The sequence below is a fragment of the Rhododendron vialii genome, chromosome 7a (assembly GCF_030253575.1).
Source record: "Rhododendron vialii isolate Sample 1 chromosome 7a, ASM3025357v1".
NCBI lineage: Eukaryota > Viridiplantae > Streptophyta > Magnoliopsida > Ericales > Ericaceae > Rhododendron > Rhododendron vialii.
Window position 1 is genome coordinate 14495190 of NC_080563.1, and position 23896 is coordinate 14519085.

General features: G+C 39.1%; 2 protein-coding genes across 6 annotated transcripts; one reads left to right on the forward strand and one right to left on the reverse strand.

Moving 5' to 3' along the window:
* Window positions 1-516: 516 nt before the first annotated feature.
* LOC131333701 (transcription factor MAMYB) lies at window positions 517-8934 on the reverse strand. Of its 3 annotated transcripts, none has more exons than XM_058368372.1 (2): window positions 7907-8934; window positions 517-539 (listed from the first exon to the last, which is right to left on the reverse strand). In XM_058368372.1, exon 1 carries the CDS (start codon window positions 8901-8903, stop codon window positions 7950-7952), a length of 954 nt encoding a protein of 317 aa, XP_058224355.1. In that variant the 5' UTR covers window positions 8904-8934; the 3' UTR covers window positions 517-539; window positions 7907-7949. The 3 variants fall into 3 exon arrangements, with proteins under 3 accessions (XP_058224355.1, XP_058224356.1, XP_058224354.1); XM_058368373.1 differs by lacking the exon at window positions 517-539 and adding an exon at window positions 840-1274; XM_058368371.1 differs by lacking the exon at window positions 517-539 and adding an exon at window positions 840-1308.
* Window positions 8935-13012: 4078 nt separating this feature from the next.
* Window positions 13013-20975, forward strand: LOC131333709 (uncharacterized). Of its 3 annotated transcripts, XM_058368403.1 has the most exons (9): window positions 13013-13095; window positions 15130-15197; window positions 15294-15434; window positions 17132-17173; window positions 18179-18318; window positions 19406-19507; window positions 19687-20431; window positions 20520-20579; window positions 20780-20975. In XM_058368403.1, the coding sequence occupies exons 1-7, from the start codon at window positions 13019-13021 to the stop codon at window positions 19813-19815; spliced, it is 699 nt and encodes a 232-aa protein (XP_058224386.1). In that variant the 5' UTR covers window positions 13013-13018; the 3' UTR covers window positions 19816-20431; window positions 20520-20579; window positions 20780-20975. The 3 variants fall into 3 exon arrangements, with proteins under 3 accessions (XP_058224386.1, XP_058224385.1, XP_058224387.1); XM_058368402.1 differs by having other exon boundaries at window positions 20520-20975; XM_058368404.1 differs by lacking the exon at window positions 17132-17173 and having other exon boundaries at window positions 20520-20975.
* Window positions 20976-23896: the final 2921 nt, after the last annotated feature.

Genomic DNA, 23896 nt, shown 5'->3' on the forward strand with positions numbered 1-23896 from the left:
CCTAATACCTTCGTACGCATCCCAAAATTTTCAAACTTGAGCCGTCGTAGCGAGACTCCCATGTGTCACACTCACTTGTTTGACAATACCGTATGGCACTACAAACTGCATATTTTAGGATTAACCCCCTCACAAGTTGAGTTCAAAATAAAAGACTAAAAGGCATGGCTTCGAAGCAACAATTCAATCACAGCCTGTATGCACGAGATGAGAAAGACAACAAAACCTTATCCTTCGTTACACCTGGATACATTACGGCTCTGCCACTCTGTTTGTTTGACTGAATATTTTCACTAGACTTTCAGGTGTTTGGTTGCACATAATCTGGGGAAAACATTGTACAAGTAGAAATTTTCAGCAATTCAAGGTAAAATGACTTACCCAGGTAATTCCCGCAAGTTTCCTAAATGTCCCTCACTCTCTCGCTCGCATGACTCTTGATCTCCATTACAGCTTACTCATAGCTCTTCTCTTCCTACTTCATATCTTAGGAACAGAACGTTGTTCATTGACACACAACTTCGCGGTAGCCATGTCCACTAAACAATTGAGATAAACCAATAATTCACATACCATATTACAAGATTGAGAGAGAGGGAGAGGCATGTAGAAGGGGCCAGACAAAGCTTACATGTTTAGTGAAAGGAATTTGACAATTTTTTAGTTTTTTTTCAACACTTACCACAGACCAAAGAATAAAAGAAAGTAGAATTAATATTTTGATGTAAAAACTTTCCCATAAAAACCATAGTAAAATATTTTACATCGAAACAAGTAGAGCCTAATTATAGTCCATCCACACATGTTGTCAAGAGAATTCTATAGACTAGAGAATTCTATAGATTGACTCAAAGCCCTCATCAAACAAGCAGGCAATCATACAATTTTGATAGAATCAGAATTTCCAAATGAGTCTCTCATTAGGGATGATACAGGGCATGGATGGCATCCCCTAGTGTGGAGGATTTGCAAATCATTTGATGTTAAAAACTTTAAGCTGTGTTTGGATCAGGGATTTATGAGGAGAAATAAAAGTGTGGGGAAAAAAAGAAGCTTACATGCGAAATAACGTACTTCACAAAGCCCTATCATTTTCCTTTCCTTAATAACTCTCCTACGATTCTTCATCCAAACACAACCCAAGAAGGATCTCAACAAAGCTAGCTAATTCTTTACACTCCTCTGAAGGTCTCACAGGCGATTTCCACCTCGGTAAGAGAACAGCTTTAACTCACTTTATCAGACTTCATGTCTATATAGGCAGCACTAGCAATCTGCACTCGTTAGGATTACCACCTTCCTTACATGCTGGGGCAAAAAATCCAGTAAAGGTAAAACAAGGGGAGGAGGAGAGTGCATAACTAATTTCTCATTTTGACAGATATATAGTACAATTTTAAATTGCAATCCATACAAGTTTTGAAGGGAACCTATAGATGCTAGACTAAATTCCATTACCCTGTGCCGCCCCTTGAACCCCTCCCCCACCGCCTCTCACCGCCTCGGCTTCCCCACCGGATGCTTCACCAACAGCTTCTTCAACAGCTCATAATCCCTCTCGTCCCACACTCTTTCTCCTCCGCTCGACTTATCCCCCAAATTGCCCTCCAATTGACACGACCCTCGCAAATCCTCTCCATTTTTTGAAACTTCAACGGTTTTTTGAACCGGATTGAGCCCTAGCTCGTCCGGTTTACGGGGTCTGGACCGGCGGCTGGGGGTTTTCTTGTCGAGATCCGGGGGGGGGGGGGGGGAAAGAGGGGGTTCGAGGATTTTTCCTGCGCCGAAGCGGATGTCGCCGGCGGTGAGGGAGGAGGGGGCGAAGGGGCCGAGGAGGAGGGAGAGGGCGAGCCAGAGGAGGATGGATTGGAGGGGCTCGGGTTGGGGGGAGAGGAGAGAGAGGGAGAAGAGAAGGGTGGAGAGAGAGAGGGGGATGAGGAGGGAGGTTTTGTGGAGGGATGGGGGGTGGGTTTCGGGAGGGGAAGGTGGGGTGGACCTAGATTGGAAGAGGAATCTGGGTCTGGTTTCTGCTTCGTCTACGAACTCCATTTTTAGAGAGAGAGAGAGAGGCCGTTATGACAAAAACACAACTTAACTTCCTCCTCCTTTTTTTCCCAGCCCGTTTGGATCCAGCTACGCACGCTTCAATTAATCTCCTTCCCGATTCGGTTAAAATAAGATCATCCACACACGCCTTAACTGTAGAATTCACAAGTAGGAGTAGTAACTTTCTTGCAACTTGACCACAATAATCGAACCTTAATCAATTATGTAAGGAACAAACTCACCAAACCGGACCAGGGGCGTTCCGGTTTCATAAAAAAAAAAAAATTTTAGAAAAGGAATGTAGTTTTAATTTAAAAAATCACATGTAAACGCAAATAATTTTCCTATCAATATGAATCTTGTTTAATAGATTTCATTGAGATCTTTTAAACGATGCAAAAAAATTTGAAATATTATTTTTCATTTTCGTTATATTTGAGTTTGAAATTACCTTTATTTTATTTTCATTAATTTTCCTACCAATGTGCTCTTACATCCATTTTGCCTTCCTTATTTATTTTTGCTTAAATTATTTTTTAACAATTTAAAATCAAAATTTAGTGATAAACAATCCCCCTAAACCCTAAAAAAATAATAGTGCTAAATATTCCGATTTAGACTTTCATTTTAAAATAAAATGATTCACTTTTTCCAAAAAAAATTCAAAATATATTAAATTTTAGAATTATATGTTTGTGAACTAAATATTTGCCTTGACCAGAGAAAATAGAAGCAATGGTAGAATTGCTCATAAATTTTGGCTTCTGATTTTGTCACTCCTTTTTTTGTTAATGTCACTCCCCTGCAAGTGTATTTTTACACAAAAAAGGGAGTGACGTTAACAAAAAAAAGATAGTGGCGAAATCATTTTCTTAAATTTTTACTAGCATATGGATGCACACACGCGATGCGTGTGTAATTTTCAGGAAATAAATTCCCCTCAGGCTTAAAGTGAAGCAAACAGAAGAAAAATGAAAGCAAACAAAACTTTTATGTTTTGCATTATTTTTGTTTCGTAAGTTTTTCGTTAAATAAATTTTATAGTATCTCGCTTCAAGACGAATACTTAATACAAGCTATTGTGGCCCATTCGGCTAAAGTCTATAACTGCAAACATCTATGGTGCTCACTCGGGTTTAACGAAAACCGGCGCAATACAAGATGTGGACTGTGGAGTAATGGTCTGAGTTGCAAATTGCAACAAACCAACTCTTCTGGACCAACCATTTAAAAAGAAACTATTGTGAATCATGTGCGAAGGGAGCAGATTGATGGAGTAGAGATGCAAGGCATGCAGACGAATCTCCTAAAGAACTCATATGTATCTCACTCAAACTACACAATCATAGATTTTTCTTTGAAGTTCAAGAAAAGATATACGGAGTACAAATTTTCTACGATTCTATGTTCGAATTTTTTTTTTCTCTCACAATGTGAGAGATTAAAAAAATAGGAAAATTGTTCTCTTCTCTATAGGACGGAGGATAATCGACCAAGTTTTAAGAGGAAAGAGAGTTTAGCAAAGAGGAATAAGGGTGGCCGTAACCTTATGTTCTTCCAATGGTTATGTAATCATTTAAGTACAGTATTTAAACCCCGTTTGAGAAGCAATAAACAGAAGGGGTAACCCGTTCCACTTTCTCTTCTTAAAAAATAAGTATTTATTTTTAATTTTTGAACATAAAAATAAATATATTTATGAAAATAAATTTTCAAATTTTTCATTGTTCAAAAGATCTCATCGACATCTGTCAAACAAGATCCATATTACATATTTTTTTGATTTCGATAAGTTTATTATTTTTAAGTACTACTTTGGAAACTGGAACGGGACTGAAATTTGAGAAAAAGTAGGAGAGATCTCTGCTATTGGCAGAAACCTCGAGGGGGTCAGTGAAATTTATCCTATTTCTTTACAGGGATGCAATTTCATTGCCGGGGGAATGTCTTGACAGTAAACCGCAGGAATAGAGGAGGGGATCCCAACCCAAACCCTACTAGCCGTTGGTTGCCGAGACCATATTCCGAGGCTCCGACACCGGTGACGATTTTTTTGCACGCCGTTATTAACAATCGCGTTCGCTGGTACGAAAGCAGTTTATCTTGGCTTCAACTAGGATGAATTTCCATGGACGAGGTTTTTTAGTTAATCCAAACCACCCTTTGCGAATTCTCGAATTTGCAGTGTTCTTGTCATTGTCTTTGTGTGTGTGTGTGTTTTTTTTTCCACCAGGTGTTTTGGGTTTGGCTACACTTTCGCATGTTAACTGTTTGATAGAATTCTTCAGCTAGAAAACCTTTGCTTCCATTAATGTTACTTTTTGTTCTTCTTGAATTAGATATATTTTAGTACACCCAAGTCCCAACTGATCTTTTCATATTCATATTCACTGCCTTATGCTTTTAAAATAGCATGAATAGAAGGGGCATACTCCGAAGGATTATAAGCATGGATGGGTCGGAAACTGGATTAATAGTGAAAAGGTTTACAATCTTTTTAATCCCATCCATCTAATAGTGAGGGGGTTAATGGTATTGATACCACATCCCCATGTAGAGTTCATAGTTTCTGAGATATAGTATCGGACGGTGTATCCAATGTGAAATCCTGACCACAAAAGTTTATGGATGTAAAATTCAATGCAATGCTATAGGTCAGACAAACAAACAGGGCTAGAGGGAGGGTAGAAACAACAAAAATACTTAGAAGTATAAGGAGATCGACAAGCAATCCCAAAAGAAGATTGTGTTTGGAGTCGCTGCTCTCATGCTTAGGTCAATTAACTTCCAAAGTCGGAAGTTCCAGTTGGTCTAACGCTATGAAACCAGAGTCCTTCCTAGGGTGAGATGATCTAACAAGAGTAATCTTTGGAAGTCACAAGAATAACCACCTTCTCATTTTAATAAAGCTGGTTTGTTTGGACTGATGAAAGTGCATTATCCTTCTCATGGTGTTTATGTTTCAGATGAATATTGAGCATCTTACCTACATCTGAAATGATGATTAAATGCTTGTTATTATCCCCTTCTTTTCCTCCCTTGTTTAGTACTTTAAAATAATATTTAGAGACAATACAATTCTACTAAAGTTCCATAGCAATGCCATTTCAGCTAACTGTAACAAAAGTGTGTTATTCCAAACTCTAGCTCTATTTTTGGGTTCACTGACATGTTTGGAACCGGTTAACCGGTTAACCTCAAGGGAAGTTACATATTTCTCTATGAAGCACAGATACTCTATTTTGGCCTCTCTATCACGTATTGTACGCGTATCGGATACGGATACGCTCCAAATACGTGTCTGATACATTTTTTAAAGTATCCTGGTTTTAAAATTATTTTTTGGTATCCCGATACGTTTTGGATACGTGTTGGATACGTTTTGGATATACGCGGGGTACATATATTATTACTTAAAATATATGGGTTATGATTGCAATTATGACTATATATACTCTTTTTTTCCCACCGACACCAGAAAGGCAGAAACAGAAGACGATCAATATCCTCTCTCTCTCTCTCTCTCTCTCTCTCTCTCTCTCTCTCTCTCTCGCTGTGTATATGTAAATATATCTCTCGCCAAGTCAGAAAAAATCCGATGTTCCGTCCAGCCGGAGCTCTTGTCATCTCTCTCTCGCGCGTATGATTTTAGTGTTTTTTTTACCAGTATAATTATGGTGAACTTGTGTAATGAAAAACTTTAATCATTAATGGAATTTTTAGGAATTAAAGATTTTATATATATGTGTGTGTGTGTGTGTGTGTGTAATATTTTTAATTTTTTTTATATTCAACGTATCCTCAACCTATCATATCCTTCTTTTTGGAAAAATCACGTATCCGTATGGTACCGTATCCGTATCCTGTATCTGTATCCGTGCTTCTTAGGGTAGGCCTATACAAATGGACTTGTATAGTTGTGTATAAGGTGTGTTTCTATTTTTGTTGTGCCTTAGTGTTGGCACAAATGTGGTGTAAATTTCTGCGAATGTCAATGTATTGTAAGCGCATAGTTTTTTTTTTTCCTTCTTAATCGTGTGAGGGAGCTTTATAATGGTTAGCCATAAATTGCCAAGGGCTTATACAATGTAGTGTTTTTACTCTGTGTAGTACAAAATGGAAAGGGAAGAACCCATGTTGATGATGGATTTGGACCAGAAGATTTTCCAGATTTTATGTCAAGGTTAGTGTGGAACCCTATGTAACTGAAGGTTGATCTTTAAATTTCGAATATCTTTGCCATATTTATTTTGATTACCAATTGAAATATACCTCAAGGTTGTGCAAAACTAGTGTGATATTTCTATTGAAGAACTGCATTTTTTTTCAAAAAATACACCCTTGAACTTGTCTACATGATTGAATGGCGATTTGAGTACGGTATGAAGTCGTACCTTTTAATTTTGGAATTATATACTCTTGTGTCTTGCATTGCAATGTGTATTGTCTACAAACAAGCCACCCCTTGTGTACAATGCTTGTGGACATACTTGAATCCGTTGGATGTAGAAAATAGGCAGTGTCAGATTGTGGAATCACATACCATAGGAAATAAATACTAGTCCCATAATCGGATCTCCAACAATCAACTTCATGATATTGACATGCTAGAACACATGCTATGGATACACTAAGCCCCCTAGTAAAAGCGAAATGGATGAGTGAGTTTTGCTCACAAATCATGCCCACAGTTTTTGAACATATAAAGAATTATTTGAGATGTCCATACTATTAAAAGTGGACAAGAAATTTGGAACAGAGGGAGTATATACTTGTCATACTTGTCTTACGCGTAGTTTTAGCCAGTGTTCTAAATGGCGCTCGGCGCTAATTGGGCGGCAACCCGCCACCGAGCGATTCGGCGTTTTTTTCCAAAATAATTTTTTAAAATATTTTTAAGGCAATCAAGCCCCGCCAAGCCCACCAAGACGGCCGCCTGACTCAGCAAAATCTCCCTTAGTCGCCCAGCCGCCGAGGGGGAAATCATGGTGCCGAGTGCCTAGGCGCCGCCTAGGCTGCCATTTAGAACGTTGGTTTTAGCACCATGATCCAACAACTTCCACCCACTAAGTGAAAGCGATGTGAGACAAGTACCCGTTCAAGCATATCAAACTCCTCTAGCTCGTCTAATATGTGGCCCACCCAAGCACGACAAGCACCTTAAGCTCGTTCCTTGTCGTGGCCACGAAAGCACGTCTCCTCGCGGGATCCGCCAACACTTTTGATTGGTGTAGGCTTTGATGATATCACCTGTAACTACCTCGCCTGCTGTTTTGTTAACCCTTAGTCTAACCATCTGACTCAAAAGTTATAACTGAGGTTAATAGTAGCTAGTTAGGATTACCTTATAGACTACTCAATAGTCTTATTATATCTAATCAATGTGGGACTAGGGAGGGATTTCTTAGAAAGATTGAAACCCGGAGGAGTAGAAGACCCTTTCCCCACAAAGAGGGTAAAGGATTCCATACGTACCTAATAGTTTCTCCAAAGAAATCCCAAACACCACCTGCGTTGTTTCAAAATCCAAATTAAATTTCTCTCTCTCCCACCTTTTCTTATCCATCCAAGCGAAGAGAGGAGTAAAACAGTAAATACATATCGAGGAAAGCGCAACACTAATTTGGCTTCAACAGGAAAATACAATGATACAATTTCCATTCATATTCCATACGTACCGTCAAGACAATCATAAACTGATCACTTACTTTGTAAAACGTCCATATTTGGGACAAACCCTAACTCTATCTATGGACTATGGACTCAACTCATTTATCAAACAAGCAGGCAGTAATATAACTCTAAAAGAACAAAATTTTCTGGGAAAGAATCTGTCATAATGCAATGATACCCCAATTACCTCTCCAATGCCACTCAGAACAGTTGTATTAAGAAATCCTTTGTCAAGCCTCAGCAGAAGCCTTTGAGCTCCTAAACCCCTTCTTCAACTCAGCAACCCTCTTCACACACCCGGCCTTCGACTTCCCCGGCACAGCTGCCGCGATCTTCTCCCACCTCATCGGCGCATCCTTCGGAAACGCCTTCAGTGCATTCAACAGAGCTATATCATCTCCGCCACTCCAACCCACACTCTCTCTCACCACTTCACCACTCTCCACCACCACACCACCATCTCCGCCACTCTCCGCCTCCTCCTCGATCCGCTTATCGACGAGCTTCCGGTCCTTCAAAAACCGTGCAAAAGAATCGGCATCATTAGTTTTCCTCTCTCCCGTCGACTTCGCCGCCTTGATCACGCTATCCACCCCGTGCCGCCCCTTGAACCCCTCCGCCACCGCCTCCCACCGCCTCGGCTTCCCCACCGGATGCTTCACCAACAGCTTCTTCAACAACTCATAATCCCCCTCGTCCCACTCTCTCTCTCCTCCGTTCGACTTATCCCCCAAATTGCCCTCCAATTGACACGACCCTCGCAAATCCTCTCCATTTTTTGAAACTTCAACGGTTTCCTGAACCGGATTGAGCCCTAGCTCGTCCGGTTTACGGGGTCTGGACCGGCGGCTGGGGGTTTTCTTGTCGAGATCCGGGGAGGGGGAGGGGGAAGGAGGGGGTTCGAGGATTTTTCCGGCGCCGACGCGGATGTCGCCGGCGGTGGGGGAGGAGGGGGCGAAGGGGCCGAGGAGGAGGGAGAGGGCGAGCCAGAGGAGGGGGGATTGGGGGGGCTCGGGTGGGGGGGAGAGGAGAGGGAGGGAGAAGAGAAGGGTGGAGAGAGAGAGGGAGATGAGGAGGGAGGTTTTGTGGAGGGATGGGGGGTGGGTTTCGGGAGGGGAAGGTGGGGTGGACCTAGATTGGAAGAGGAATCTGGGTCTGGTTTCTGCTTCGTCTAGGAACTCCATTTTTAGAGAGAGAGAGAGAGAGGGAGAGAGAGTGGCCGTTACGACAAAAACACAACTTAACTTCCTCCTCCTCCTTTTTTTCCAAGCCCGTTTGGATCCAGCTACGCACGCTTCAATTAATCTCCTTCCCGATTCGGTTAAAATAAGATCATCCACACACGCCTTAATTGTAGAATTCACAAGTAGGAGTAGTAACTTTCTTGCAACTCGACTACAATAATCGAACCTTAATCAATTATGTAAGGAACAAACTCGCCAAACCGGATCAGGGGCGTTCTGGTTTCATAAATTTTTTTTTTTTTAAAATGAATGTAATTTTAAGTTAAAAAATCACGTGTAAACGTAAATAATTTTCCTACCAATATGGATCTTGTTTGATAGATCTCATTGAGATCTTTTAAACGATGCAAAAAAATTTGAAATATTATTTTTCATTTTCGTTATATTTGAGTATGAAATTTCCTTTATTTCATTTTCATTAATTTTCCTACCAATGTGCTCTTTCATCTATTTTGCCTTCCTTATTTATTTTTGCTTAAATTATTTCTTAACAATTTTAAATCAAAATTTAGTGATAAACAATCCCCCTAAACCCTAAAAAAATAATAGTGCTAAATATTCCGATTTAGACTTTCATTTTAAAATAAAATGATTCACTTTTTCCAAAAAAAATTCAAAATATATTAAATTTAGAATTATGTGTTTGTGAACTAAATATTTGCCTTGACCAGAGAAAATAGAAGCAATGGTAGAATTGCTCATAAATTTTGGCTTCTGATTTTGTCACTCCTTTTTTTGTTAATGTTACTCCCCTGCAAGTGTAGTTTTACACAAAAAACGGAGTGGCGTTAACAAAAAAAGATAGTGGCGAAATCATTTTCTTAAATTTTTACTAGCATATGGATGCAAACACGCGATGCGTGTGTAATTTTCAGGAAATAAATTTCCCTCAGGCTTAAAGTGAAGCAAACAGAAGAAAAATGAAAGCAAACAAAACTTTTAATGTTTTGTATTATTTTTGTTTCGTAAGTTTTTCGTTAAATAAATTTTATAGTTTCTCGCTTCAAGACGAATACTTAATACAAGCTATTGTGGCCCATTCGGCTAAAGTCTATAACTTCAAACATTTATGGTGTTCACTCGGGTTTAACTAAAACCGACGCAATACAAGATGTGGACTGTGGAGTAATGGTCTGAGTTGCAAATTGCAACAAACCACCTCTTCTGGACCAACCATTTAAAAAGAAACTATTGTGAATCATGTGCGAAGGGAGCAGATTGATGGAGAAGAGATGCAAGGCATGCAGACGAATCTCCTAAAGAACTCATATGTATCTCACTCAAACTACACAATCATAGATTTTTCTTTGAAGTTCAAGAAAAGATATACAAATTTTCAACGATTCTATGTTCGAATTTTTTTTTTCTCTCACAATGTGAGAGATTAAAAAAATAAGGAAATTGTTCTTTACTCTGTAGGACGGAGGATAATCGACCAAGTTTTAGGAGGAAAGAGAGTTTAGCAAAGAGGAATAAGGGTGGCCGTAACTTTATGTTTTTCCAATGGTTATGTAATCATTTAAGTACAGTATTTAAACCCCGTTTGAGAAGCAATAAATATAAGGGGTAACCCGTTCCACTTTCTCTTCTTAAAAAATAAGTATTTATTTTCAATTTTTAAACATAAAAATAAATACTTATATTTATGAAAATAAATTTTCAAATTTTTCATTGTTCAAAAGATCTCATCGACATCTGTCAAACAAGATTCATATTACATATTTTTTTGATTTCGATAAGTTTATTATTTTTAAGTACTACTTTGGAAACTGGAACGGGACTGAAATTTGAGAAAAAGTAGGAGAGATCTCTGCTATTGGCAGAAACGTCGAGGGGGTCAGTGAAATTTGTCCTATTTCTTTACAGGGATGCAATTTCATTGCCGGGGGGATGTCTTGACAGTAAACCGCAGGAATAGAGGAGGGGATCCCAACCCAAACCCTACTAGCCGTTGGTTGCCGAGACCATATTCCGAGGCTCCGACACCGGCGACGATTTTTTCGCACGCCGTTATTAACAATCGCGTTCGCTGGTACGAAAGCAGTTTATCTTGGCTTCAACTAGGATGAATTTCCATGGACGAGGTTTTTTAGTTAATCCAAACCACCCTTTGCGAATTCTCGAATTTGCAGTGTTCTTGTCATTGTCTTTGTGTGTGTGTGTGTTTTTTTTTTTGTTTTCCACCAGGTGTTTTGGGTTTGGCTACACTTTCGCATGTTAACTGTTTGATAGAATTCTTCAGCTAGAAAACCTTTGCTTTCATTAATGTTACTTTTTGTTCTTCTTGAATTAGATATATTTTAGTACACCCAAGTCCCAACTGATCTTTTCATATTCATATTCACTGCCTTATGCTTTTAAAATAGCATGAATAGAAGGGGCATACTCCGAAGGATTATAAGCATGGATGGGTCGGAAACTGGATTAATAGTGAGGGGGTTAATGGTATTGATAACACATCCCCATGTAGAGTTCATAGTTTCTGAGATATAGTATCGGACAGTGTATCCAATGTGAAATCCTGACCACAAAAGTTTATGGATGTAAAATTCAATGCAATGCTATAGGTCAGACAAACAAACAGGGCTAGAGGGAGGGTAGAAACAACAAAAATACTTAGAAGTATAAGGAGATCGACCAGCAATCCCAAAAGAAGATTGTGTTTGGAGTCGCTGTTCTCATGCTTAGGTCAATTAACTTCCAAAGTCGGAAGTTCCAGTTGGTCTAATGCTATGAAACCAGAGTCCTTCCTAGGGTGAGATGATCTAACAAGAGTAATCTTTGGAAGTCACAAGAATAAACACCTTCTCATTTTAATAAAGCTGGTTTGTTTGGACTGATGAAAGTGCATTATCCTTCTCATGGTGTTTATGTTTCAGATGAATATTGAGCATCTTACCTACATCTGAAATGATGATTAAATGCTTGTTATTATCCCCTTCTTTTCCTCCCTTGTTTAGTACTTTAAAATAATATTTAGAGACAATACAATTCTACTAAAGTTCCATAGTAATGCCATTTCAGCTCACTGTAACAAAAGTGTGTTATTCCAAACTCTAGCTTTATTTTTGGGTTCCCTGACATGTTTGGAACCAGTTAACCTCAAGGGAAGTTACATATTTCTCTATGATGCACGGATACTCTATTTTGGCCTCTCTATCACGTATTGTACGCGTATCGGATACGGATACGCTCCAAATACGTGTCTGATACATTTTTTAAAGTATCCTGCTTTTAAAATTATTTTTTGGTATCCCGATACGTTTTGGATACGTGTTGGATACATTTTGGATATACACGGGGATACATATATTATTACTTAAAATATATGGGTTAAGATTGCAATTATGACTATATATACTCTCTTTTTTCCCACCGACACCAGAAAGGCAGAAACAGAAGACGATCAATATCTTCTCTCTCTCTCTCTCTCTCTCTCTCTCTCTCTCGCTCGCGCGCGCCCGCGCTGTGTATATGTAAATATATCTCTCGCCAAGTCAGAAAAAATCCGACGTTCTGTCCAGCCGGAGCTCTTGTCATCTCTCTCTCGCGCGTATGATTTTAGTGTTTTTTTTACCAGTATAATTATGGTGAACTTGTGTAATGGAAAACTTTAATCATTAATGGAATTTTTAGGAATTAAAGATTATATATATATGTGTGTGTGTGTGTGTGTGTGTGTGTGTGTGTAATATTTTTTAATTTTTTTTATATTCAACGTATCCTCAACCTATCATATCCTTCTTTTTGGAAAAATCATGGATCCGCATATCCGTATGGTACCGTATCCGTATCCGTATCCTGTATCTGCATCCGTGCTTCTTAGGGTAGGCCTATACAAATGGACTTGTATAGTTGTGTATAAGGTGTGTTTCTATTTTTGTTGTGCCTTAGTGTTGGCACAAATGTGGTGTAAATTTCTGCGAATGTCAATGTATTGCAAGCGCATAGTTTTTTTTTTTTCCTTCTTAATCGTGTGAGGGAGCTTTATAATGGTTAGCCATAAATTGCCAAGGGCTTATACAATGTAGTGTTTTTACTCTGTGTAGTACAAAATGGAAAGGGAAGAACCCATGTTGATGATGGATTTGGACCCGAAGATTTTCCAAATCTTTTCAGATTTTATGTCAAGGTTAGTGTGGAACCCTATGTAACTGAAGGTTGATTTTTAAATTTAGAATATCTTTGCCATATTTATTTTGATTACCAATTGAAATATACCTCAAGGTTGTGCAAAACTAGTGTGATATTTCTATTGAAGAACTGCATTTTTTTTCAAAAAATACACCCTTGAACTTGTCTACATGATTGAATGGCGATTTGAGCACGGTATGAAGTCATACCTTTTAATTTTGGAATTATACACTCTTGTGTCTTGCATTGCAATGTGTATTGTCTACAAACAAGCCACCCCTTGTGTACAATGCTTGTGGACATACTTGAATCCGTTGGATGTAGAAAATAGGCAGTGTCAGATTGTGGAATCACATACCATAGGAAATAAATACTAGTCCCATAATCAGATCTCCAACAATCAACTTCATGATATTGACATGCTAGAACACATGCTATGGATACACTAAGCCCCCTTGTAAAAGCGAAATGGATGAGTGAGTTTTGCTCACAAATCATGCCCACAGTTTTTGAACATATAAAGAATTATTTGAGATGTCCATACTATTAAAAGTGGACAAGAAATTTGGAACGGAGGGAGTATATACTTGTCATACTTGTCTTACGCGTAGTTTTAGCCAGTGTTCTAAATGGCGCTCGGCGCTAATTGGGCGGCGACCCGCCGCCGAGCGATTCGGCGTTTTTTTCCAAAATAAATTTTTAAAATATTTTTAAGGCAATCAAGCCCCGCCAAGCCCACCAAGACGGCTGCCTAGCTCCGCAAAATCTCCCTTAGTCGCCTAGCCGCCAAGCTCCGCTGAATGAGCCGCCGAGGGGGAAATCATGGCATCGAGTGCCTAGGCGCCGCCTAGGCTGCCATTTAGAACGCCGGTTTTAGCACCATGATCCAACAACTTCCACCCACTAAGCGAAAGCGATGTGAGACAAGTATCCGCTCAAGCATATCAAACTCCTCTAGCTCGTCTAATATGTGGCCCACCCAAGCACGATAAGCACCTTAAGCTCGATCCTTGTGATGGCCACGAAAGCACGTCTCCTCGCGAGATCCGCCAACACTTTTGATTGGTGTAGGCTTTGATGATATCACCTGTAACTACCTCGCCTACTGTTCTGCTACCCTTAGTCTAACCATCTGACTCAAAAGTTATAACTGAGGTTAATAGTAGCTAGTTAGGATTACCTTATAGACTACTCAATAGTCTTATTATATCTAATCAATGTGGGACTAGGGAGGGATTTCTTAGAAAGATTGAAACCCGGAGGAGTAGAAGACCCTTTCCCCACAAAGAGGGTACAAACCAACCTTTTGACAACCACTGGGCAAAAGTAAAATAGAAAACTATCTCGATGGGAGATTGTGCAACTCCAATTCGACATTTGTTGCAAAGCTTTGAACCCAGGCAGAACTCTACTTTTTCAACAGTACTAAAGAGGATCTCAGGCTCTCAGCAACAGTGCAAAGTTGGCATGTTGTTTGACTGAAATTGTTTCCTTTTGGCACATTTAATGAAACAACGAAGAGAAAGCAATTAAAAAAATTAATCCTTGTGAGCTGCTGTACAAGAAAGATTTTTATCTCTAGGACAGACACATCCAAAGCAGAGTCACACAATGTAGATCCGGACATACACTTCATATATAATTTGAAGTAACTTCATTATTTACCAAACCTATGTGATTTGAAGTGTCAAATCAATACTGGAAGGACATTGCAAGTATTTGTTTATGAGATCAAGCAATGTCATTGTAGCAAAGCCATTCAGTTAATTTTTTTTGTAGCAATGCCATTGGATAAGTCCATCAATAAGGTCATGCATGTTCATCCCCATATTACTAAATGGTGTAGATACCTCCTAGTTACAGTTGGAGACAGAGCTAAGTTCCACCGGCTTGACAATGTGTTCTGAGATGTCTCCTCTAGGCATCATTTATTAGTCTTTAACGTAGCACTTGTAAAAGATATGCTCTTTATTTCCACTGGTAAAAATGTTGTTTCTGTACATGTTATCTAATGCATGTCTTGTGCTTCCAGGGTCACACAATTTGAGGAGCTAGTGGCTGTAGGAAGTAGGTTACTTGTGGGCTTTCACCAAGGACTCGGTTAGTGACTTTAGAAGTCTGGTAATCATTTGCTGCAGGTGGTTGGACGATGTTCTCCTTTTCATTGTTATGATCCATCCCCATGATTTCGTACAGAGTCTCTTCGACGGTCTCCAATTAACAAGACATCAGAGTTGGTCGAGCGCATCATTGGAACTAACAAAACCGGGAGGGTTTTAAAGTATATTGAAGCTGGATGTGTAAATGCTCATGATGGTGTGCAAAATATAAGCAGACGTAAGTGCATTTCCAGTTATGGTTCCTTCACATTTTAAGTGACTTTTAACATGAAATTCTTACACAGGCAAAAGTCTCACGAAATTAAGTCCTACCAAAGAAAACACTGTTTAACCTTGTTTGGGATAGAAATAACCCGAATATAGAAGGTCCGAACACGTCTTGCCTAGATGACTCGAATCTGTACATGCTCTTTGTTGGTTGTGGATGGTATAAATAGGAGAAGTAATTTGTATGAGAAAATGGTGGAGTAAGTTGAGGGAAAATGTCTTTAGAGACGCTCTCTCTCTTGAATCTCTTGAGAGCCTCCTCTCTCTCCCTTTCTTTCTCTCTATGACTCTTGGGTCTCTTTTTTCTCTTTTCTTTAATGAGCAAGAAATGAAGGCTATATACAGACATGGGCACTGTGTGGTTTATCCACAAAAGGCAGCCAATGGGAAAGGGACCGGTGTCCTAAAGAAGGCCTCCACTGAGAAGGGGACACGTGTACCATGAGTCTCTCTAATTCTCTCCCCGGGATAAATCCCAGCATAGCCAAGGATTTACGACTACAGGTGCGGTCGGGCCGTGTAGCATTGACCCATAGCTAGCACTCTCTCATGGCCTACCAAACAAAAACCTCCTCAGAGTCACCATCACAATTTCCTCTGTTTATGTGTGGCTGTCTTTGTGTCCAAGAGGAAAAAAGTGTGGATGAAAGCACGTCACAATTTCCTCTGTTGACTTAAGGCAAACACAACAATTCAATGGACCAAATTGTTCACCAAGACAATGACCACCTGTCTCTATCGATCTGTCACCATCAATGTGAACGCAGAAGAAAGGACGATAATACCTCCGCACAAACTGCCAAAACAGAACACAATCATGGGACACAGAGGGAAAACATCAAAAGTCTGGAAAGTACTTTGGTAGTCACGCCAAAACAGGCGAATAGACCTATCTACCCCTGAGGAGGCCTACGTTTACCAAATTGGGGGGCTGGATTGGAAAAGTTGGAACAAATTGTCCATTGGATTTCATGTTCTTTTACTTTCATCAGCAGATGGATATTATTCATCTCATCTTCCACATACCTTCTGAAAAAACTTATATCTGTGATACCCAATCAAAGTGAAAATGCTATGGAGATCACTATTAACAAAGTTCCAGGATATTACTCTTTCGCTACTCTGGAGCATCCGTGTATAAGAGAGAGCACTGACAAGTTTTGTATTCTTGCATTAGTATTTGGCAGTCTTAAATTTATTAGGGTTTCTCTAAGTGTTATATAGCTTGACAAAATTTCTTCGTCGCCACTTGAATCCCATCACTGGTGATGCAGTGCTATGATTATCAGAGTAGCCACATCTTGCATATTGAATTCCAATAGTATCTTCTGACTATCAGGAAAGATATGTTTACCATCTGTAGGCTTTGAGCTGTTTCAGTGGATTGTACTGGTTACAGGTCTCTGCTGCAGCCGGCAAATGATGTATACATGGGATTGGAATCTGTCATCCATTTGATGCTAATTGAAAACCTGGATTGATTGATTTTTGCTGTTGTTTAGTTAATTTATTTTGTAGGTTTTTAGATGTTAGCATGTTTGGTACCTTGAATTTGCTGGCATGCTGTCTTAGATCTATTTGACCTTATTGTTTTTTTTCTTTTCTTTTCTTTTTTCTTCCCCATACGTTGGGAATTGCATGGAAAAGTGCATACAAGCCAAGTCGGACTTCAGGACCACGTAAGTAAAGGTAAATCATTCCTTGAATTATCATCATTCTTTTGTGATGTTTTTCTCCCTAAATCTTCGTGATTTGGTACGTTAATGATGGAATTTCATGTTTGTGGAACTGTGTTCTTACATTGTTTTCATAAAATTTTCCCCGAGCACATTTGTGAACAGTTTACATTATTTCTATAAAATCCTACTTAAGTCAACTCAGATCGCTGATCATAACGCAAGTAAGAAGCTTGCCTTATGTTGGATTTTTGAACAGTTTTACATCACCTTCTTTGATCACTAGTAGACAGCATTACACTAACCTGCAAGCTAGCAGTGAGAACAGCCATGCTACAAAATGGTATTTTTTCCTGTCTATATCCTAAGAAGCACGGGTATGGGTATAAGTACGGGTACTGGTACATACGGGTATGGCGGTACGACGAAATGTTGGGTACGGCTATAGCAAATTTGTTTTTATAATATAGAGCAATTTATTACACATAATAATTACACATCAAATAACTTGGACGACTAAGAATACTACATCAAATAACTGTTTAACGCCAACCTTATGGTGCAAATCAAAGTTTAATGCCATTATACTAGAGAACCTATGGACTGAACTCTTTGTTGTAGAATCATGCTAAGCATAGAAACATGAAGTCTTGTCAGTTAGTTTCATCACTGTATTGGGCTATGGCAGTAATCATACGGAAAAATCTCAGTACGTGTTTTATGTACCCGGTACATATTTAGAAGTACCATGCAAGAACTGGTACCTGGTACGTTATTGGTATGAGTAAGATGGGGATTTAGAAGTAGTCACGCTACATAGTGTATATCCATAAATCTTGTTTTTGGATAATTGGAATCTGTGGATTGAGCTGTGATGCAGATCTTGTCTTTTACGTTATGAACCTTTGTAGGTTTCATGGTTAAAAGTAAAGGCTTTTCTGGTTTTGTTGATAAAATAGCTATTCTGCAATCATATTGCTGTCAGGTGTGATACTTGATCTGATTAAATATATTGCAGGCAAATGCATAATGCATGAACTTGAAGGCCTTGTCAAGGAGGTAACAGGTGCGATGCAAGCTGCAAATGAAGACAAAATGCTTTTGAAGGACAATGTTACTGGGGATTTGATTGGTCTACAAGCAACCGCTTCTGAAAAGGTAGTCTATTCTTGATGTTATATTGTTCTTAAATTAACGAATTCATTTATTTTCTTTTGCTGTTGAGATTTAACTTATTTTGTCTTCCAGTTACTTTTTAACCAGTGTTTTACTTATTATTTTTTGCTGTTTATAGTTTATTGGTTTTCAGTTTAATTACTATTCTTGAGGAGTTGGGGGTAGTACGGGTTGAGATAGCTATACTATTTTTCAGTCAAAAGTTCTTCATCCTTCATGAGGGCACAAAATTGGTAACTTGTGATTTGCTTTTGTTGTTTGATGTAGCTCGGTTACTTTTTCGGCTAATGAAATCATATTTACCAAACAAGAAATTTCAAACCACGACCCTGTAATAGATAAATATCACCATCAAGTTGTGCAAAATGCTCTTTCCTTCATCCTTGTTGATTTCCAATTCTCATCATCCGCTTTTCCAGTGACGGAGTCCGGTTTAATATCAGGAATAAGGATGCTCCTTTTTAAGCTCCCTTCTAAAATCCTTTCCTGGCTCCCACTCTTTCTACACCCCCTCGATCTTCTTCTACTCAGCAGTTGATCAAACTTTGAAGCCAATTGAGTTACTTCTTCCTAGATGATTTAGATCCTTTTCTTTCTTCCTCCGTACCTTTGTCACCATCCATCAATCCTGCAATTTCTACACCACTTAATGTCTTTGTATTCTCACTCCAGCCTTGTCATAAATGAATATAAGTATCTCACAACTACCAAGCCCCACCCATAAGGGACCAGGCTCCATTTTGCGCACTTTATACGGGTTTCTATTATTGCATTTTCTAGCTGATATTGTTATCCATTTGAGTTTCCCCCTTCTAAAGTTTGAATATTTGGCGTTTCTTCCATTTTTTACTATACTCATGAATATCATGCCTACATCTTAGTTGTGACTATTAAACCACCACTGGGCTTCAGTAAGTTTTGTTTTGGGCTTGAAGTAGCCTTGAACTCTTAACTAACTGGTGCATGATAATCTGTAGTTGTGAATGCAACCAGTCTGGCTATCTGAGCATTATAGTGTTCATATTGGTTTCCAATTTAGTCCATAACAGTAGGGTTTGTTCTTCTTCAGGAGAAAATTATATCTTCTAATGTTCATGGACCTGAAATTCCTGAATATGCCGTCATGATGGGTGTTATATACAGCATGTTGAAAAGGGACTACATCATGCAGGTATGAAGCTCCCCTGTCTTGTATCACATATTCATATGCTAATGTAGAAATTTGAGTAGTGCCTATAATGTTTGTAAAATGTATTGAATTTGGAAGCATACTTTGACTAGGTGTGAGTTCTCCAATGATCTACGCTTTTTGGGGGATTCTCATAGAGCTAACTCATGACTTTGTTGCAGGAGAAGATAATTTCTTCACTTAATCTAAAGTCGTCATCAGGAGAATTGGAGAGCTACAACCTGATGTGGTCCTTGAGGCCTTTTATAGATGATGAAATCATGCATCAAGCTTGGAGACTTGTTGCCTGAGTGACACAGGATTTTTCAGTGAGGATGATTCACTTTCGTGAATAACCAACTGTAAAGAAAGAATACTTTGGCTGATAGCTATGACATTTCACTTTATATTTAATGCCCAAAAGATAGCAGTTTGAAGTTGAGAGCAGCTAATTAGAACACTCTCGCTTGTTCTTTTCAAAACCCTATAGTTTGAGCTGTCCGATTGTAAACTAATGGTCCAGATTAGTTATGAATGTTTTGATGGCTGAGATTAGTTTTGTCAAATACTGGAGGGCTGAGATTGCAACCTCTCACCCATAACAAAAAGGACAGGGTAAACGTGTGCTGTTTGACAGTTGTACCGCTCAGTTTGGTTTCAATATGGCTCTTTCTCTCTCTCTCTCCAAAAAAGCCTCTCACTTCTTGCATTTCCAAAATTCAAAATTCTCTCTCTCTCTCTCTCTCTCTCTCTCTCTCTCTCTCTCTCTCTCTCTCTCTCCAGCCTTTCATTTTACTGTCTATCTCTCCTTCCCTCTCACTGCTGGTATCCCAAAACCCTTAACATGTTCCACTCCTTCGTCCTTTACCAAGACGGGATTGTTCAGACTGAGGCAGCGTCAATTTCACAGTCAAGACGATAACACCGGTGAGTCCACTCTCACTCTGTGTTCCATTTGTCTTTTCTCATCTCTTCTTTGAGTTGACGTGGTTTAACCTTTGTTATCTCCTTTCAGTTTCTATATTGTAGATCTGAGGGATTAATTTCTTGCTGGGCCGACTCAGATGATTCATATGTATGCCCCTGTCCATTGTCAAGCTCTGCGAGTTTTTTTTTCTCATTTTCATTGTGTAAAAGTTTTCCTACACCCATAGATTGAAGGTTGGCTTTGGACATATATTTCCCCCCCATTGGTTTTCCTCATCTGTTGTCTACGTTTTACTAAACTGTGTGCATTGATGTTGATTAAGGTGATTTTTTTCCTTCCTTTTCCAGGTACACACGGCATGCATAAAATTAGTGCAGAGAAAATAGGAAGGCTGCTTTTATTGCTTTCTCTACTACTTTTTTCCCTTGGGGGTTTTGTGCAATTAACAGATCCATTTCATCCAGCACCTCTTGAATTTTGTTTTATAAGCAACAAATGCAGATATTTCTATCCAGTTTTTGATAATTAATTTTCTTCAATCAATTTCTGAGGATTTTTTTCCATTATATGCCGGTAAGTACATATCAAAACACCGGATAGGATTCGTTGTGCAGTGTGTCCACTCTTGATTATCAACCAGTGAAGTGGGATCCTTTAAAGACCATGATAGCCCTCAGCCTTAGCCACAAGTACTTGATTTTGGATTGGTACTTAAATGCTAGAGGCATTTCAACTGGGGTTTACAGTAAGTTTTGATATGTCAAGACTCATGTAGGTTTTTTTACTGTTCTTTTTCATGCAACAGAGTGCCAATTAGCCCAAAAGGGTCACCATGGATGTAGCTCTTAGTTGTCTTAACCATGAAAATTATACTTAACATTTAAAAACATCTTGTGTATTCAAATGGATAAGACCTTAGTTGCACGAAGCAGAGGTGGGGACAGGAGCGGTAGCTGGGGCGGGGCACGTAGAAGCTCCTTATTTGGGGGCACTGGATGGAGCGCTTATTTATAAATAAATACAAAGAAAGACTAGTAATTGGTGTCACCTAAGTACATATTATGTTTATACTAAGTATTTGTGCAGTATTGAGTTAATGTTTTCCGAGTATCTTAGGGGGTTTGGATATTTTCTCTTGCTTAGTAGTTCTTCTTTTGTTTCTTTTGGGATTCCTATGCTCGAGATCTATCTTAGTTGGGAACGAGTTCCTTTCTAGATGGGAGTGAGGTTTCCTAGGGGGTTTTGATTTGGGAACGTGGGAGCAAGTTTTTGAGGGAGATTTGACACCCCAACAGGAGGTTCCTGCAACTAAGGATAAGACTCAAGAGTGCTGTAATTTGTTTTTTTGATTTCCTCGTGTTTCGTTTGGAATTGAAATGAAATGCCCAAGTGGCTGTGCCTTGCACTCCCTTTTCATATGAAAAGTAATTTAAATTTGTTTGTGTAATACTTCAATCATGATGAATGCTGGTAGACTACATGAGTACTTTGACTGTTTCGTTGTCTATGTGATGACTGTAATAGTCATATTTGTTTTCATGACGTTTATATGGTCATTCCTTTTCATTATAGACACCATTTTTTTTTTTCAAAAGTGATTATAACATTGACATGACACGATTCCATTTCTTTCCCTCTTCAGTGATTTTTTGTGACTTTTTAGCATAATTGGGAACGAATGGTAATCCAATAGTTGTTCGAAGACATGAACGCCATTAGACAAGAATCGAGCATTGCTAAGAGTTGAGCAGTTTATACTCTGTCATATTTGTTGAAATACTTTGATTGATATTTATTCTTCTCACAATGAGGTACAATATATAGACCGAATACAAGGTAAAATAAGGAAAGAAAATAAAATAAAATCAAATCCCTAACTGATCCCTAATTGATAAGGTACTGATCCCTAATTGATTCTACCTAATCAAATCCCTAATTGATTCTACCAAATTGAGTATCTTCCTAATTACATTCCATACATTAAATACAGTCAACACTCCCCCTCAAGCTGGAGCATAAACATCGTGTACTCCCAGCTTGTGACAAATAGTATCAATGGAAGTCTTGGGAAGTGCCTTGGTGAAAATATCAGCCAGTTGAGAACCTGAAGGAACAAAAGGAGTGCTAATATCTTTAGATTCCACCTTTGACCGAATGAAATGACAATCAACTTCAATGTGTTTGGTCCTCTCATGGAATACTGGATTATTAACAATGTGGATAGCAGCTTGATTATCACAATATAGAGGAGTAGGACCATGTACCAGGATCCCAAACTCTTGTAGAAGTGTGCGCAACCAAGTCAACTCACCAGCGGTATGAGCCATTGCTCTATACTCTGCCTCAGCACTAGATCGTGCTACAACTGACTGTTTCTTACTTCTCCATGTCATAAGATTGCCTCCTATAAAGGTGCAATAGCCAGTAGTAGAACGACGATCAGCAGGAGATCCTGCCCAGTCAGCATTTGTATATCCTTCAATACGAAGATGTCCAGATGATTTGTAGAGAAGTCCACGTCCGGGAGCATTTTTTAGATACTTCAAGATACGAACAACTGCCTCCATATGAGGAACTCGAGGACGAGTCATAAATTGACTGACAACGCTAACTGCATAGGAGATATCGGGTCGAGTAATAGTTAGATAAATAAGTTTTTCCACAAGTCTCCGATACATCTCAGGGTCGTCAATCAGCTCACCTTCTTCAGGCATTAACTTAAGATTAGTCTCCATGGGAGTAGCTACAGGTTTAGACCCAATATAACCTGTATCTTTCAAGAGATCAAGAGTGTACTTCCTTTATGATAAACTGATACCCGCTTTGGAATGAGCCACCTCAATGCCAAGGAAATATCGAAGCTTGCCTAGATCTTTGGTAAGAAAGCTAGAACCAAGATGGCGAATTAGTGTTTGAATCCCAATGCTATCACTACCAGTGATGGCGATATCATCCACATAGACCACAAGAATCACAATACCACGAGTGGTCTTTTTAAACAACATGGAGTGATCAGCCTGACTCCGAGTCATACCATGAGAAATAATAGTATTACTGAACTTATCGAACCAAGCCCGCGGAGACTGTTTGAGGCCATATATAGATTTGTGGAGACGACACACACACTCCCCCTTGGACTCAAAACTGGGTGGTTGTGCCATATAGACAGTCTCAGACAGATCCCCATGTAGAAAGGCATTCTTAACATCAAGCTGGTGGAGAGGCCAATCAAGATTTGCCGCAAGAGAGATAAAAATCCGTACAGAATTAAGTTTGGCCATTGGAGAAAAAGTCTTAGTATAATCAAGTCCATAGGTTTGGGTGAAACATTTAGCCACAAGACGAGCTTTCAGTCGATCAAGAGTACCATCAGGATTTTGTTTGACAGTAAACACCCAACGACAATCAACAATATGTGCTCCAATAGGCTTGGAAACAAGGGTCCAAGTATGATTTATGGACAA